The sequence below is a fragment of the Malus sylvestris genome, chromosome 7 (genome assembly GCF_916048215.2).
Source record: "Malus sylvestris chromosome 7, drMalSylv7.2, whole genome shotgun sequence".
NCBI lineage: Eukaryota > Viridiplantae > Streptophyta > Magnoliopsida > Rosales > Rosaceae > Malus > Malus sylvestris.
This window is the reverse complement of record NC_062266.1, coordinates 24,046,053-24,063,795: the sequence shown is the minus strand read 5'-3', so window position 1 is coordinate 24,063,795 and position 17,743 is coordinate 24,046,053. Positions and strand designations below refer to the sequence as shown.

The 17,743-nt window shown below is 34.4% G+C and overlaps 2 protein-coding genes across 6 annotated transcripts in view; one reads left to right on the top strand and one right to left on the bottom strand.

The window, feature by feature from the left end:
- LOC126629141 (uncharacterized) overlaps positions 1–17,743 on the bottom strand; it is a 99,641-nt gene that overhangs the window by 58,404 nt on the left and 23,494 nt on the right. The gene's annotated exons all lie outside the window — the stretch shown is intronic.
- LOC126629133 (SHUGOSHIN 2-like) lies at positions 8,594–12,172 on the top strand. 5 transcript variants are annotated; one of them, XM_050299047.1, is made up of 13 exons: positions 8,597–8,904; positions 9,462–9,637; positions 9,736–9,773; positions 9,882–9,990; positions 10,094–10,117; positions 10,225–10,293; positions 10,375–10,416; positions 10,520–10,622; positions 10,704–10,761; positions 10,847–11,050; positions 11,141–11,344; positions 11,436–11,636; positions 11,706–11,868. In XM_050299047.1, exons 1-13 carry the CDS (start codon positions 8,859–8,861, stop codon positions 11,722–11,724), a joined length of 1,293 nt encoding a protein of 430 aa, XP_050155004.1. In that variant the 5' UTR covers positions 8,597–8,858; the 3' UTR covers positions 11,725–11,868. The 5 variants fall into 5 exon arrangements, with proteins under 5 accessions (XP_050155003.1, XP_050155004.1, XP_050155000.1 ...); XM_050299043.1 differs by having other exon boundaries at positions 8,599–8,904; positions 11,731–12,172; XM_050299045.1 differs by having other exon boundaries at positions 8,599–8,904; positions 9,444–9,637; positions 11,731–12,172.

Genomic DNA, 17,743 nt, shown 5'->3' with positions numbered 1-17,743 from the left:
TGGTTGTCCACACACAAACAAAGCAAGTTGCTAAGGGCCTGTTTGGTATTTGATTTGGATTCAATATTTTTAACTCAAAAGCAAGTTTTGAGTTACAAATTTAAGCCTTTGTTTGGTATTTGATTTGAATATAATTCTCAAAACCACAACTCAAAAATATTTGAAAACAAAGCTTATTTGTTGAAAACACAAAAAGTGTGTTTTTAGACCTTTTTTTTTTCCGAAATTCATCACACTCCCCTCTGTCTCTCTCTACCACTCACTCCCCTCTCTCTCCCTCTTTCTCTCTCCCTCTCTCTCTCTCCCACTCACTTCCGTCTCTCTCTCTCTCCTCTCTCTCTCTCTTCTCTTTCTCTTCTCTCTCTCTTACCCCTCTCTCTCGATACTCCCTTATGTATTGCCTCTTCAATCTCCTCCCGCTTGCATCCATCATAGCCAACACCTCCATCCTTCTTCCTCTGACCGAGATAAATCGACGGCAACAGATAGCTATTGGTTTTGGAGGTCGTTGGATCTCAAATTTGAGATCGCCGACATGACCAGCCTCTGTCTGTCAACACGAATTTGGAGGAAAGAGTCGGTAAATAGCAAAAAGGGATCGCCGGGGAGGGGAGGGATGCGGTGGTCGGGAAATTGTTATGGCCTGGGCATTTGATTTTTCCTGTTTTGAATTAGTTTTGAGAAGTTGGATACCAAACAAAGTTTTGAATTTAAAATTTTTAAATCAAAATATGTGTTCTGAAAAAAATCAAAATTTTGAGTTCCGTTCTCAAGTTAGATACCAAACAGGCCCTAATATTTTGTTTACCCTAATATAATCCTTCAATAAATTAAAGAGCACAAGATGATAGAGAAAATTTGGATCTTGTTCAAATAAACCGGCTGTATTCGAACTAAAGACTAGCTTTTAGTATAATAATGTTGTTCTTTCAAATGTTAAAAAATGTTCGAAGTTCGGATTGATAATACATGAAAAAAAAATGACAGTATTATAATTCGTAACCGATAGTGTTTTGGGAATACGACATTAATAAAGGTAATGTTGTATGGTAATAAGGTTACATCACTACTAGTAGGCAGTATATGTTGACTCCCTACCATGCATATAAATGGTTACATGACAAATGCAATTTTGAAGATAATATGAACCCATTATCGTTGATTATTAAAAGCATGCAGTCATCATCGTAGGGCTGCTTGCACCGACTTAAAGTAGCTGTTGTTATTGCAAGCGATATCCCTTGTCGAAACTACACTGTAAAGAGAAAGAAAAGTTTGATTTCAAGATGCAGTGGATTAAAAAAAAGGGTAAATTATATTTTACCCTCTCATGTTTGGGATCGATTTCAATTTCTTACAACATCTTTAAAACATTTCAATTTCATACATTTACTTATCATTTTATTTTAATTTCATACAACCGTTAGAAAATTTGTTAAGTTAACCGTTAAGTGATGATGTGACAAATATGAGATACTCATTTGTGATGACATGGCTACCACATTTATGCCACGTAGCTAAAATCTTAACAAAAAATTTAAAATATTAAAATAATTAACTAAAAAAAAAAAAAAAACAGAAATCGTCTTCCTCGACCCACACCCTTCTCCCATCCAGGGCCAATCTAGAGATTTTTGAGGCCTGGGGCGCGACAACAAAAAATGTGCCCTCACTTTATATAAAAAAAATTATTTGTTTTCACACGTAAGACATCGATAAAATTATACTTAGAAAATCACTTCAAACTTAATAATTTAGAAACACGGAAAAACTAATTTATTTTGTATCGTGAGAAGGAAACAAAAAAACTCTGGGTTTACAAGTAGATAGATATGAGTTTGGTTTTCCATCTGCACTTTTAAAGTGTTTTTGTATAAATCATGAGGTGTTTTTTCATATTTACTAACCTTGTCAATATGGGATTAAAAAAGTAATGATGTTTTTGAGTCTTTAATTGATATGTATAAGTAATAAATGGGTACTAAATTAATTTTTTTGATAACACGTCATATGATTTGCAATTTGGTCTAAATTTGGTTAACACATTACTCTTTGTTGAAGCTTAGATTTGAATTAGAACAAATGTTTAAAAATAACAACCCACATAACTACTAACTACTAATTAAAAATAAATTAACAACTAAACAAAAATTTGTAAAATGCATGCATGTATATATCGTTGTCCACACACAAACAAAGCAAGTTGCTAATATTTTGTTTACCCTAATATAATCCTCCAATAAATTAAAGAGCACAAGATGATAGAGAAAATTTGGATCTTGTTCAAATAAACCGGCTGTATTCGAACTAAAGACTAGCTTTTAGTATAATAATGTTGCTCTTTCAAATGTTAAAAAAATGTTCGAAGTTCGGATTGATAATACAGGAAAAAAAAATGACAGTATTATAATTCGTAACCGATAGAGTTTTGGGAATACGACATTAATAAAGGTAATGTCGTATAGTGATAAGGTTACATCACTACTCACTAGTAGGCAGTATATGTTGACTCCCTACCATGCATATAAATGGTTACATGACAAATGCAATTTTGAAGATTATATGAACTCATTGTCGTTGATTATTAAAAGCATGCAGTCATCATCGTAGGGCTGCTTGCACCGACTTAAAGTAGCTGTTGTTATTGCAAGCGATATCCCTTGTCGAAACCACACACCATAGAGAGAAAGAAAGGTTTGATTTCAAGATGTAGTGGGTTAAAAAAAAAGGGTAAATTGTATTTTAACCTTTCAGGTTTGGGGTCGATTTCAATTCCTTACAATATCTTTAAAACATTTCAATTTCATACATTTACTTATTATTTTATTTCAATTTCATACAACCGTTAGAAAATCTGTTAAGTTAACTGTTAAGTAATGATGTGACAAATATGAGGTCCCCATTTGTGATGATGTGGCTACCACATCTATGCCATGTGGCTAAAACTGAACAAGAAATTTAAAATATTAAAATAATTAACTAAAAAAAAAAATCCAAAAATCTTCTTCCCCAACCCACCCCATTCTCCCATCCAGGGCCAATCTAGAGATTTTGTCACATCTCAGTCCGGGCCCTCACCACATTCTGGGCTCGACTCCACCGTAGCACGATATTGTCCACTTTGAGCCCCGATCACGCCCTCACGATTTTGTTTCTGGAAACTCACACGAGAACTTCCCAGTGGGTCACCCATCTTGGGATTGCTCTTGCGCGAACTCGCTTAACTTCGGAGTTTCGATAGAACCCGAAGCCAGTGAGCTCCCAAAAAGCCTCGTGCTAAGTAGAGATGGGAATATACATATAAGGCTTATAGGATCCACTCCTTTGGGATATGTGGGATGTTACAATCCACCCCCTTAGGGGCTCGACATCCTCATCGGCACACTTCCGGCCAAGGATTGGCTTTAATACCAAATTATCACATCCCGGCCCAGACCCCCACCACATTCTGGGCTCGACTCCACCGTAGCACGATATTGTCCGCTTTGGGCCCCGACCATGCCCTCACGATTTTGTTTTTGGGAACTCACACGAGAACTTCCCAGTGGGTCACCCATCATAGGATTGCTTTCGCGCGAACTCGCTTAACTTCGGAGTTCCAATGGAATCCAAAGCTAGTGAGCTCCTAAAAAGCCTTGTGCTAGGTAGAGATAGGAATATACATATAAAGCTTACATGATCCACTCCCCTGGGCGATGTGGGATGTTACAATATTAGCCTATGTAGTCGGCCCAAACCCAAAACCTAATCCCCTAACCTAGCCTAACCCAAGCCCCATTTCTATTAACCCAAGCCTTGTGGCCCAAATGACCCAAAACCCAAACCCTTTGAACCTAGGGCCTTCGGCCCACTAAACCCTTTAACCTAAACCTAACCCTAAGCCCAACCCGATGGAATATTCCATGGAAAAATACCCGGGACACTTCTTAGGGTAATTCGACGTTCTGAATCCGTTTCCAACATCCGTTTTCCCAAATTCAACTGTTATAATAGAGTTTTATTAATTGGACCCTTTATGTGCTTAGGGGTAATTATTTGTGGCGTCTCCGTCTTTGCTAGTTTACGTGGCTCTTCAGCGGTGAAGTATCTGTTAGTGGACCCCTTATAAAATGCATGTTTTAATAGTAGAAATGCATATTCATTATATTTTATATTTATAAGTCTTATGTATTCGTTGTTTTCATCATTTGCACTAAAAAATGGCTTTCGTCACCCTCGGGTGTCAGCCAGCACGTGGCTATCCTGATATTCGACGAAATATCCGGATCGGGGCGTGTCATTTTTTAGGCCTGGGGCAACATAAAAAAATTGTGCCCTCACTTTATATAAAAAAAATTATTTGTTTTCACACGTAAGACATTGATAAAATTATACTTAGAAAATCACTTCAAACTTAATAATTTAGAAACACAAAAAATATTTTATTTTGTATCGTGAGAATGAAACAAAAAAACTCTGGGTTTACAAGTAGATAGATATGAGTTTTGTTTTCCATATGAACTTTCAAAGTGTTTTTGTATAAATCATGAGGTGTTTTTTCTTATTTACTAACCTTGTTAATATGGGATTAAAAAAGTAATGATGTTTTTTAGTCTTTAATTGATATGTATAAGTAATAAATGGGTACTAAATTAGATTTTTTGATGACACGTCATATGATTTGCAATTTGGTCTAAAAATTTGGTTAACACATTACTCTTTATTGAAGCTTAGACTTGAATTGGAACAAATGTTTAAAAATAACAACCCACATAACTACTAGCTAATAATTAAAAATAAATTAACAACCAAACAAAAATACGTAAAAATTGAAAAGAATAAACATGCACTTAGCATTTCGAACTTAGGATCTCTCATTAATTTTAAACAAAAAAAACCATTGATACTAATTAAACTTCTTAATCATTTAGCCAATTTTTTTATATATTTATACTCTTATGAAAAGAAATTTGTAAAAATTAAAAGGTAAATAAAGCACACATGATGTTTTGAACCCAAGACCTCCTCATTAATTTCAAACAACAAAACCACCAGTTCTATTTAAATTTCATTGTCATTGAACCAACTTTTATAAATTTATACTCTTATGAAAACATATATAAATATACCGCCATAATAATTTTGGTGCCACCAAGTTTTTTGGACCCCGAACGGTCGCCCTGGCAGCACTGGGCCTAATCACAAATGGGAACCCCATATTTGCCACATTATCACTTAACGGTTAACTTAACATATTTTTTAACAGTTATATGAAATTGAAATAAAATGATAAGTAAATGTATGAAATTGAAATGTTTTAAAGATGTTGTAAGGAATTGAAATTGACCCTAAACCTGAGGGGGTAAAATATAATTTACCCTAAAAAAAGACTCTATTCCACACAACATGTTCTGAATTCGATTCCTGACATTGGTGAATCACACAATGATGGCTGTGAGGAGGCTGAAAGACTCTATTTATCTATTTATTGAGAGTATAGAATGATAATAAAAGTTGAATCGTCATTAAAATATGTTATGTTGAAGAAGGTTGATGGTCCACCATAAAACTAAATGACGATATGAAAAGTAGCCAAACTCGTTATAATTGTTTATCTATGAAAGAAAGTAGCTCAAATGCGACTCCTTTCTGCCATGAAACTCCTTCTTTCTGCCATTCAACATATGTTATTTCTATATCTTCATACGTACTCCAACTTAATGTCTAATTTATGTATGAATGCAATTAGGGTTTCCATCATCCAAGTTGCAATTGGGACAAAAAGTATTGTGCTTAATCTACTTGTATTTGTTTTGATTGCAAGAAAAGTACGATCCATTATGTAAAGATACAGAAAGCCCACAGAGAAATTAAGCCGATCTGTATATGCTTTTGCAATTTTGCAGGACTCGTCATAAAATTTCTTTTTCCACAAAAAGAAGAGATACCAATTTTTTTTAATAAATAATAGTATCCACAATAAGAGGCTGGGGAACCGGAGTGAGCTAAACCTTACAATGAGTTTGTCATAATAATGTGGTTCAGCTTCGCATTTGGTGAGAATCAAACCTAAGACCTTTCACGTACAAATGAAGAGAAATACAATTAAACCGTAGTACTAAATAACTAAAACAAAATGTTTTTTTAAAAAAAAAAACTCATAAAACATAATAAAAACACAAGCAAATCAGATTTAAGAAAAGTGAACAAAAGGGATTAACTTCTACGGTATGATGATATTCCTCTTTCCTTGTAAGTAAGAGGTCTTAGGTTCAATTCTCGTAAAAAACACATTATTACTAGCTCATTGTAAGACTAAACCCACCCCCTCCCGCTTAGTATAGATAATATCGTTTGTTAAAAAAAAATTAACTTAATAATTAAATAAATAGATTAAGTTGAAGTTGGAAAAAGGGCAGGGAATAGAAGCATTCTGAGGCATGATTTCTTGGCTTTTTGAAGTGGGAAAGATTCTAAACCAACCAGGAAAGAAATGTAGGGTTGTGAAATATAACATGCATGGGACCCACAAGAATCAAAATTATGTATCCAAAATTCCAAATTCATCCAAGTTGGCCACAAACCTAATCAAGAGTCAAATTTGGTTTATGGTATAGATGGTCCTACTCTAAGACTTACATGGCAAAATCATGTGTCAAAAATGCCTTCCCCATTTTCCTCTAATTATCCATTGTGTCTATTTCTATGCCTCCTTGTCATGGAAAATTTATATTGTTTTTTTATTGACGAGGGAGGGAATTCGAACTTGAATTTTCTTTCATTGTTAAAAAATATGTATGTACTACGAAGTTAAAGATTAGTTACAAATAATTCAGGATACACTTTTAAGTTATTGTTTTTACCACGTTGGTATAACAATCATTTAAAAATGTTTTACGATTTTATTTTATTTTATCTTCTCAATTTAAGATTCACTCACGAATTACTTGAAATAGTAAAGAAACTTGTTTAGGTACGGTAAAGTAGTATACTTATATTTTTACTTTGATCAATGATTCTGATAATGAGCTATGTATGCATCAATCATGGGATACTTCTTTCTAATAATTTCGTTAAATAGTACTAATGGGTGCATATTTTCATATACTTTTATCATATGTTTCATTTGAATTTTGTATACATGAATGGGTTAAATGCAATAAATTCTATTGTTTTATTTATAGGCATTCAATATTGGAGTTACAAGAAAAAAAAGTGGAAAATGAGCTTTTTGGGTGTCTAGAGTAATTTCAGTGGAGCAAAAGGCTAATTAACTGCATCAAGACATATGCATTACAACAACAAGATGAAACCGAGCGGTTTTGGAATCAAATAGACATGGGAATACCATTCAATGAATTTTAGGAGAGAACTTAATTACTAGTTTTATTACTTCCGTTTATTTTTTTCATTTCTTAAATAAGGACATAAAGTCCATTAGGATTAGTAATTAGTAGGCTTTTAATTGCCTTTAAGCACTTGCTTGCCGATTGTTTTAGATAAGGAGATCCTTCTCCTTATGATAAGGGGGTCGGCCACCAAAAAAACCACAAAGAACAATTCACATAGGGGTTGCGGCAAGGAAGGGCAAAGAGGAAGAGTTACATTGAACTTTTTCTTTGCTAGGGCTACGATTTAGCCTGATTATGAATACTTAATTGTCTCGTGATATTGTTATTATCAAGTTTTTCTTCCTTATTGAGTATCTTTTGCTATTTGTAATACGCTTGATTTTTATTTAGATGTTTGATCACCATCTAGGTTTAGATTAAGTTGATTTGATGCAAGTTAGAGTAAATGTCATACTTAACTTGAGTTTAGCTTCTTGCAATTGATACACCTATTTGCATATGCCATACAATTAGAGTTTATGTAATTTTCCAACGATTTCCATAAGGGTTCTTACCTGTTTAAATTCATCTAGATGTCATAAAGGGTTAACATGTAAGGATATTTTTGATGCAACCAGATACCATGCCCGTTGAATAATTTAGGGAAAATCAATCATCAATATTATTGGAGAACTACTTGAGCATAACATATTAAGAGAATTAAGTAGAATTGATTTCGGTGAATTCGGATGTCCTAGGTCTTATTTTCTTATGTCTCAAGTTATAATGCATTTTATTTTCAAGCTTTATTAATTTTAAGTTTAATTCAAAATATCATATATTTTCCATTAAAGTTTCTCCACTATAATTTGTTTCAATTTAGTTAGTAAAATTTTTAGAATCAATTATATCTCTGTGGAACGATATATGTGCTTCAATACTATACTATTATCTAATTCGTATGCTTGCGAGCACTAAAATTTAAGACTTAATGAGGTAAATTTTACTTATCTAATTTTCCTAACAAGTACCTACATCAAAAGAAACTCTTGTGGAAAACTTTGTATAGGCACCATACCCAATTGATGTGCCTCTCTTGTCAGGTGTGTCGGACGGATGACGTGACCCAACAGTCGGACCTTCGAATTTCTCCTACATTACAGACACAGACACATACGATGATATATTATATGTCACGCAAGTGGAATTGAGTTTTATTTACACTCGAATGGAGTTGAGTTAGCCCAATGGGTTTGTTTTGGGCCATTGGCCAAATGCGACCGTCAGCCATAGGTCCGGGGTCTGGGATTAGCTTCGGAAAGCCGTAGGTGTCCCGGGCCTCTCAAGATATATTTACTATTGTACCCTTCCCTCTGTCCCTCCATTTCCCTCCTTATTCAATTTCCAATACGTAACGATCGACGACGGCGTTTCTCCCTCCATCAATCTCAGTGTCCCACAGTCTCACAAGCAATGAAATTCTAGAGAGAGAAAGAGAGAGGAGAGAGATATTGAGAGAGAAGTTAGGGTTTCAGCTCGGGTTTCACGATGGAAGGTCTCATCATTCTCGATACGGACAACGGCGGCGCCGGAGGTAAAAATTTCTCAGAATTTGATTTTCTTTAGGTCTTGAAATTCGATCTTCTACTATTGTTTTTGTTTATTCATGAATCAGTTTTTGATTTTGTGGTATGAATCCATTTCTTGATTTAGAATTAAATAAATTAATGAATAAATTAATGTTTGAGGGTTTACGATTTGGGACGAAATGAAATTACGAACTCTGGTGCTGTTTGGGTGGGATTCATAGGACTAGGGTTTGCTGAAGTTCTTAAAATCTCGTTATTGCTAGCTATCAAGGTTTTCTCGAGTAAAATTTGTGTAGGATAAGTGCAAATATGTTGGATTTTGAGAGGCACAAGCACAACTAGTTTCAAGCTCTGGTTAGTTGCTGACAAATGTAGGGAAAGAGGGGAATTTTTATTTCTGACCGGTGTAGCTATTCGATTCAGTCCGCGGGAGCTTTCCGTTATCTGGAAATTTTTGTGGACATCTGCTTTGTTGTGATGGTAGGCTTGGTAGCCATTTAGTTATTGGGATTTTTGGGTTAGCTTTTGCTGAAAATGCCAGAAGGTTTGGTGTGAATGCCAGATAACAAGGCAAAAGGTGAGAAAATTGCTAAGGGGTTGTCGATTGGAAGTAACTCACGGAAGAGGCTTGCTGATATTAGCAACTTGCAGCAGCAGCGACCGAAACCATCGATTCAACAGGTGAAGCAGCAATTTGATTCAGATACAAATAAAGAGTATATTGACAATCTTCAGAAGGTATATTCTCGGTTGTATCTCTCTTAATCTCATATGGCTAAGTATGTTGATGATGCGGTCGGTTTAGCTAATTTTGGGTTTGTTGAACCTGTTCACAGGAAAACAGGACATTGATGAAACTTCTTACTGACAGAAAGTATCCTTTTGGGCCATCTATTTTCCTCATTGTGTGTTTCTCTCGTTGATGTTCCTAATCTGCTTCGGCATGGCTTGCTTTTTCGGTTTTCTTAATTCTATTTGGTAGCAAAATCATAGAATTGAGCAGAGTAGAGATACAGAACTTGAGAATCAATCTGCAGAAAGTACAACAACAGAATTTACAACTCGCCCAAGCAAATAGCCAGATCTTAGGGGTACTTTTTTACATGTTTTAGTTGTTTGATTATTCCAATCTTCCACGATACCTGGTAATTTCATCAACTAATATAAAATCGACTTTCTAATTCAATTTTGCAGGAACTCAATTTAGGTAAAGATAGGGTATGTTAAGTTTCGACTGGTGAAGTCAGAGTAGTGTGTGCTTTCACTTTCTATTTTATATTCAAGTGAAGAAGCATGAACTAACAGCATTATGCTTTTACTTTTAGCTAAAGGCACTTCAACATGAAATTGGGTGCAAAAATGGTTTGCTCAAAGTGAGAAAACTGGAGGCTGAGGTGAGTTTAACTAATTAAGACTTTAACCTGTTTTGTAAGGTTATTGACTTTTTTGTTGAACTGTAAACCCTGTGTTCCTAGGAGAAACCCAAAAGAGTAACGTGCCAAAGTACAGAAAATCAGGTAGTTAGCACATTCCTTTCTTGTTTCTGAATTAAACTTTGAAGGAGTGATCTGATTTGTTGACCTCCTGTATTCTTTACAAATTTCCTTTCACTATCCACAGGTAGAAGGTTTAACTAAGTGTTTTGAAGCGGGGGAGTCCTTGCAAGCAGACAAGAAGGATGGTCCTTGTAATACCCAAAGGGATCGACATCTAAAAAATCCACGTAAATGTTAACTTGACAACTCATTGTATTTCTGATATCTTGTTTCTGTGCTAACAATCTTGAGATATAATTTGCATGCAGTTGTGGCTTCTCATACTGTTGAAGCAGTCGAAGTTAAAGAGAAGGTTATTAATAAAAGGTTTGTTTGTATATGTTTGATTGCTTAATGCATACATGTTTTCGGGTTTTACTTTATTTACATGTGCTCTGTGGTTTCCTCATAGAGGCTTGAGAAGACAGTCTGCAAGGTTTAAAACTGAAGAACACGAAGCAACGGAAGAAATGCTGGAGACCAATGGTTGCAAAATTCCCGTCCTTCCTCTTTGCAATAATGTGGTTCATGAAAGTGAGACGACATTTTCATCAGTGGAAAAAGAGGCTCCTACTATTGAAGCAGTCCAAGCTAACAAGAAGGCTTACCACAAAAGGTTTGTTCGTGTATGTTTGATTGTTTTGTGAAGTACATGGTTTCAGTAGGTTTTCATATTACTGACTGATGCTTTATGGATTCTTAATAGGCGTTTTACAAGGCAGTCTGCAAAGTTAAAAACTGAAGAACAGGAAGCCACTGAAGAAATGTTTGAGACCAATGGTGACAAAATTCCTGTCTCTCTTCTACGTGACAACGTGGTTCATGCAAGTGAGACGATATGTCCATTAGGGGGAAAAGACGATACTACAAGTGCAGCAGTCCAAGCTAAAGAGAAGGCTTACAACAATAGGTTTGTTTATTTATGCTTGATTGCTTTGAGCAAGTACATAATTTCATTAGGTTTTCACATTGCTAACAGATTCTTTATGGTTACTTAATAGGCGTTTTACAAGGCAGTCTGCAAAGTTAAAAACCGAAGTACAGGAAGCACCTGAAGTGTTTGGGACCAATGGTGAAAAGTTTCACGTCTCTCATCTATGTCATAATGTGGTTCATGAAAGTGCTCCGACATGCTCAGTGTTGGAAACAGAGGATCCTATTACTGAAGCAGTCCAAGCCAAAGAGAAGGCTGACAACAAAAGGTTTGTTTGTGTATTTTTGATTGCTTTAAGGATGTACATGTTTTCAGTCGGCTTTAACTTTATTTACAGATTCTTTATGGTTTCCTGATGGGAGTTTGACTAGGCAATCTGCAAGGTTTAAAACTGAAGAATTGTTTGAGAACAACGATGACACGGTCCATGTCTATCCTCTAAGTGACGATGTGGTTCATGAAAGTGGTTCAACATGTTCTTCGGTGAAAAAGGAGGATGAAGGATACACTGCCCCGAGATCTGAACGCCAGGAATGTAGAAGATCATCTGCAAGGCCACTGCGGCGGCGAGCAACTCAGGCGATTAAGTCATACAAGGAAACTCCAGTTAATATGAAGATGCGCAGAGAAAATTGAGTCAGTTGATGCTTAGAAGATTAACTACATTGTTGTGCCTTTTGGTATTAACTAATTGTTTTGTAAAATTACTCTCGGTTCAGGAAACATGCCTTTAACTTTGTAAAGTTTAACGCTAATCTAGTTTCCGTTAATATAAGCAGCAGATGATGGATTAAAATGCACAAACTTAACCTGAAATGTGCAATGGGGCTCGTAATTCAAGCAGTTAAGAGCATACTTTGCATCCGAGGTTCTAAGCTCGACTCCTCCTCCCTACTATTGTATCCAAAACTCAAGCTGCTCTCTCTCTCTCTCTCTCTCTCTCAAGGTATTGAGATCATTGAGAGTATGATTTCTGTCGATTTTTTATTCCCTTGCAGTAAAATATTGTTCTTACTTCTTACCAGTCATCTAATTAATCACAGGAGCTTATGATTTTTTTCCTTCTGGTTTTTTTTTTTTTTTTGGTATTGGCTTTTTAGCTAAAATGGTTTTGAGATTTGCATAACTCTTCACTTTGTTCCTTGAGATTCGAAATCAATAAAAGTTGTCATTGAGTTTATCCACCATCAATTATTTTAGTCATTCCGTGAAAAATTATGTTAAATAAGAAGGACAAATGTATCCTCAACTTAATAAACAATGTGCCAAAATGATTTGATAGAAATTGAATGTATTTTTGTCATTTTATATTTACTTAATAGAGATTTTTCACGGAAAAACCAAAATGATTGATGGATGGACAAATTCAGGAACAACTTCTATCAATTTCAAATCTCAAGAACCAAAGATAGAAGTTATGCTAATATCTGAAAAAAAAATCTTTCGTATATAACCTAGATTAATCTTGAATAAATAAATGACTAGCCCATATCACATCTTCACATGCAAAAGAGGAGACAAAAGGGGTCGATTCTTTCTTTCTTTCTTGCATCGTGATCAAATCACCCCTTTACAACGCCAAGCCGCGTTCTTGCATGAACAAAACAGGGAAAAGGAAAGCCTAAGCAAATGATCCAAGTTGAGGAAAAAGCTTGTTTTGTAGAGTCTTGGACAACAAACAAATATGCTTTAAACTTGGAATTGTGAGTATCCTTTGACTAAGACATATATGCATATTTTAGTTGGACCATAGAAAGTTTTCACATCTCATCTCATGCTAGTTTTTTTTTTATATATAATTATCATGGATACTCAGTATTACGGTTTGGTGGTATTCCTCTTTATTTGTGAGTCAGATGTCTTAGGTTTGAATCTCATGGATGACGAATTCGATACCAAATTATGTTGCCCATTATGTGGTTTAGCCGAACTTTCCCATTCGCTTAGTGTAAAATATATTGTTCTACTACAAAAAAAAAATCATGTATTGTTATTAACAAAGCAAAGCAAAACAAAACAAAGAAAAAAGAATTGAATATTATTTTTAAGTGTTGCTAACAATCCTACGCCTCAAATTCAATATAGGAAGTGGTCGAGACTCAAATTTGTACCCACTGAAACATAATATTTAGGAAACTGTATAAGGAAAATGTGCGTTAGCAATCGACAAGAAGTTTGACACGGAAATGATCAATCAACACGATCGGCAACCTTAAATTCAATTTCGTCTTTCATAGGCAAGATTCTTAGTTCACGTTTTTTAATTTGCATGGTATATGTAAAGAAACATGTGAGACATTTCACTTGCAATGCTTCGTGTCCATCGTGCCAATTTCCCAACGGTAAAAAGAATTTATAATTGTCCTATATTTCTCAAAAGTGCATTCATTATGGTGCTATCCATACACCCATTGACGGATGCAAGTAGGATCAAGGTGGTCTTGAGATTAAAAAAATATACATGTGAGAATATTATGAGGATTATTCAAATGTTTGGACATGTCATTTTTGTGCCTATTAAATGTTTGATGTAATGCATACTAGGCATTTCTTGACAGGTTGTGTCGACAACAATCGACAAATATTACTCATCAGTTTCTTTCGGCATGTGCCGCTATCTGTTGTCATGTGTGCAACATAGTTTGGTTGACAACAACAAGCCCACCAAGCGTTCGACGAACCTTAGTGAATAAGCTAATTCTTTTTTGCGCACTTTGAGCTTTGTTCCTATCTAAAAAACTTGTCTTTAACACTGGGACCCCTAAGGTTCAAATTCTGAATCTGCCACTACATAAACCAATATCACACCTCTCTCAATTCAACCATCAGATCGAATGAATTGAAGAAGATCAATATACGAAATTAACAATTATGTGTGCGAGGTAAAAAGATCTGTTTGAATAGTACCATTCTATTTAATATTTTTATGACGTGTCGCATTCTTATTGCACCACACAAAAGAGCCCACATAAGTTTTTCATATATGCTTTGCATGTGTGTGCATGTGAATATAGAGCCATAAAAAATGACAAATTGGAGAAGGTGGACTCATCATGGCATGTAAGATGTAGGAGGACCCACGCGCAAAGCTATGGTTGGACTGATCTTCCAATACGACGAGCTCACGAAATCTGAAAACAAAGGATCGAATAGGAGGAGGATTCTATCTTTTTCAAAATTTTGGGATAAATTTGTTACCCTAAAGAGGGTCCTCAAGGACCCTACCATTATCTCCTCTGCCATTTTTTCGAACGTTACTTTTGGTGCAGTTCACTTATCTCAGTCATGGATATGAACAGGAGATCTCCATGCAGACATTGTCACATGTGGTTGGAGGAAAAATATTCGTTCTAATTCTACGACACACCATAACATCATACATGATGCCATTGTTGTTTTCAATTTTGAGTTTATCGAAGTTTTAATTTTTTTTTTTACAACTAGAAGGAATATCAATGGCATCATGTAGAAGGAATATCACTAATCAATGATGTACACCAGCATATTGAAAATCTCTCCATTCTTAACAATTTTACATGCAAAAAGTAATATCACTAATTAAATTGTACTGCTAGTGACATCTAGGTTTTATTAATGAGTAATAAAATCCATTCATTTATTTTAAAAAATTATTGTGTGGTACGTGAACATGTATTTGTTCCTACATAGAATTTGCAATGTTATCGTACTATATAATAATTGTTCATTCATCAGCTGCAATATTTTTATTTTTTAAGTAATTTTCTAATTCATGCAATTATCCGCAAATCACACATCCTAATCCATCAAGATTCAGTGGCTTTACAGCCGCAATATCTTAGTGCGGTCACTATTGTCAATATTACTAGTTTCAAAATTTTAACTCTAAGGATTTGGTCTAGTACAAAACGAGCAAGGTTTGAAATCCCAACTCAAGTTCAAACTTCCAAATATGTATTTTTTGAGATTATCTGTTATGGTTTGACGTACTATGTTAATAGATGCTAAAAATACGTTGTCATCTTATGTGATAGTCTGCCTTCAATGGTGGAATATTTTCACATTCAATCTATTATATATAAGGGATACTTTAGATGCGGTCCCTAATCCTTAACATTCTTTGATTAGAACCTTAATGGTATTCAAAGTTTGATCAAAGTCCCTTGACTTTGTACACCTCATTATATTACTATTAATATTTATATTTTTATAGTTTTGACATTAATTGTTTGATATTTTATGAAATTTATAATCCTATAAATTTAAAATCCCTCATTATAATACTATTAGTGTAACATCTCACATTGCCCAGGGGAGTGGATCCTGTAAGCCTTATATGTATATTCTCATCTTTACCTAGCACAAGGCCTTTTGGGAGCTCATTGACTTCGGGTTCCATCGGAACTCTGAAGTTAAGCGAGTTTGCACGAGAGCAATCCCAGGATGGGTGATCCACTGGGAAGTTCTCGTGTGAGTTCCTAGAACAAAACTGTGAGGGCGTGGTCGGGGCCCAAAGCGGACAATATTATGCTAGGGTGGAGTCGAGCCTGGGATATGGTGGGGGCTTAGGCTGGGATGTGACAATTTGGTATCAGAGCCAATCCCTACTCGAAAGTGTGCCGACATGGACGTTAGGCCCCTAAGGGGGGTGGATTGTAACATCTCACATTGCCCAGGGGAGTGGATCATGTAAGCCTTATATGTATATTCTCATCTCTACCTAGCATGAAGCCTTTTGGGAGCTCACTGGCTTTGGGTTCTATCGGAACTCTGAAGTTAAGCGAATTTGTACGAGAGCAATCCTAGGATGGGTGACCCACTGGGAAGTTCTCGTGTGAGTTCCCAGAAACAAATCCGTGAGGACGTGGTTGGGGCCCAAAGCGGACAATATCACGTTAAGGTGGAGTCGAGCCCGAGATGTGGTGGGGGCCTAGACCGGGATGTGACAATTAGAAACGGTTACAATAAAAAAAATTCAAACATTTTCATTGAATAAATGGATAAAAACTATGTAAAAATAAGAAATAATAAATGGCAAAAGAATGTATCCATAGTGTTAAAAAAATTGGTACATTTCACATATGTACATTAATAAAGAAGAATGGGTACATTATAAATAAATTAGGGTACATATAAAAGATTAAAAAGTTATGAGTACAAATGAATTTTTAAAAAATATAGGCCCTAAAAGAAATTAATACATGGGTACAAAATAAAACTAAAAAGAAAATACTGCAAATTTTAAAAAAATGTTACAAATTAAAAGTCGGTACAAACTAAAAATATAAATATATGATACAAAGTTTAGGCATAAAACATAGATATATCATATGTAATTTTTCTATCATTGATTAAATATACAATGTCACGTGACGGTATACACATGGGTACAAACACAAATAAAACTTTAAAAAATATGGGCACAAAAAAAAAACTAATATATGGGTACAAATTAAAAATGAAAAGAAAATTGATACAATTTAAAAAATATTTGCAAATTAAAAATAGGTATAAACTAAAAATAAAAATATATGATAAAAAATTTAGCCATAAATATACTAATTGTAACATTTTTAACACTAAAGGATTATATTTTAAAATAAAAATATTTTATTATTCAAATAATTAATGATGTTATTAATACCCAAAGACCTTGATAAAAAATTAAAAATGAATAGGATTTTAATCAATGAAGAACAAAAAGAATGATGTGAACCTAATTTCTCCTAGAACACAAAAGATGAATAGTGTTGGTGTCATAATGCTTTACCAAAGATAATTAGACAAAAATGCCCTCAAAACAAAAAACTTCAAAAGCATCTCAAAATAATGCATCAAATAAGACAAGGGCATTTTCATCATTTTAATAGTTTCTATTTCTAATAATTAATGATTTTGTGGTTTTTTTAATTTTTAAATTAGTATCTCACAATAGACTAATAATAATGTGATTCAATTTATCTATTTTTAAACACGTTCAAAACATCTTAAAATGTGTGTAATGCCGATTATAAAAAAGATCATTCGCACGTGGATAATAATGTGATTAAATTAGTTGTCAAATGATTATTTTTTTTTCTGTAACAAACGATATTATCCATACTAAGAGGGAAGGAGGTGAACTTTCATAATGGGCTAGCAATAATGTGATTCAGTTAGTTGTTTATTAAATATTATTCTCGCTATTTTAAACACATTCAAAATATCTTAAGAGACCTGTAATGCCGGTTATAATAAAGTCTTTTGCACACGGATAATAAAGTGATTAAATTAGTTGTCAATTTTTTTTTTTAACAAACTATATTATCTACATTAAGGGGGAGGGGGTGGGTTTTTCCTCACAATGTGCTAACAATAATGTGATTCAATCAATTGTTTATTAAATATTATTTTCTC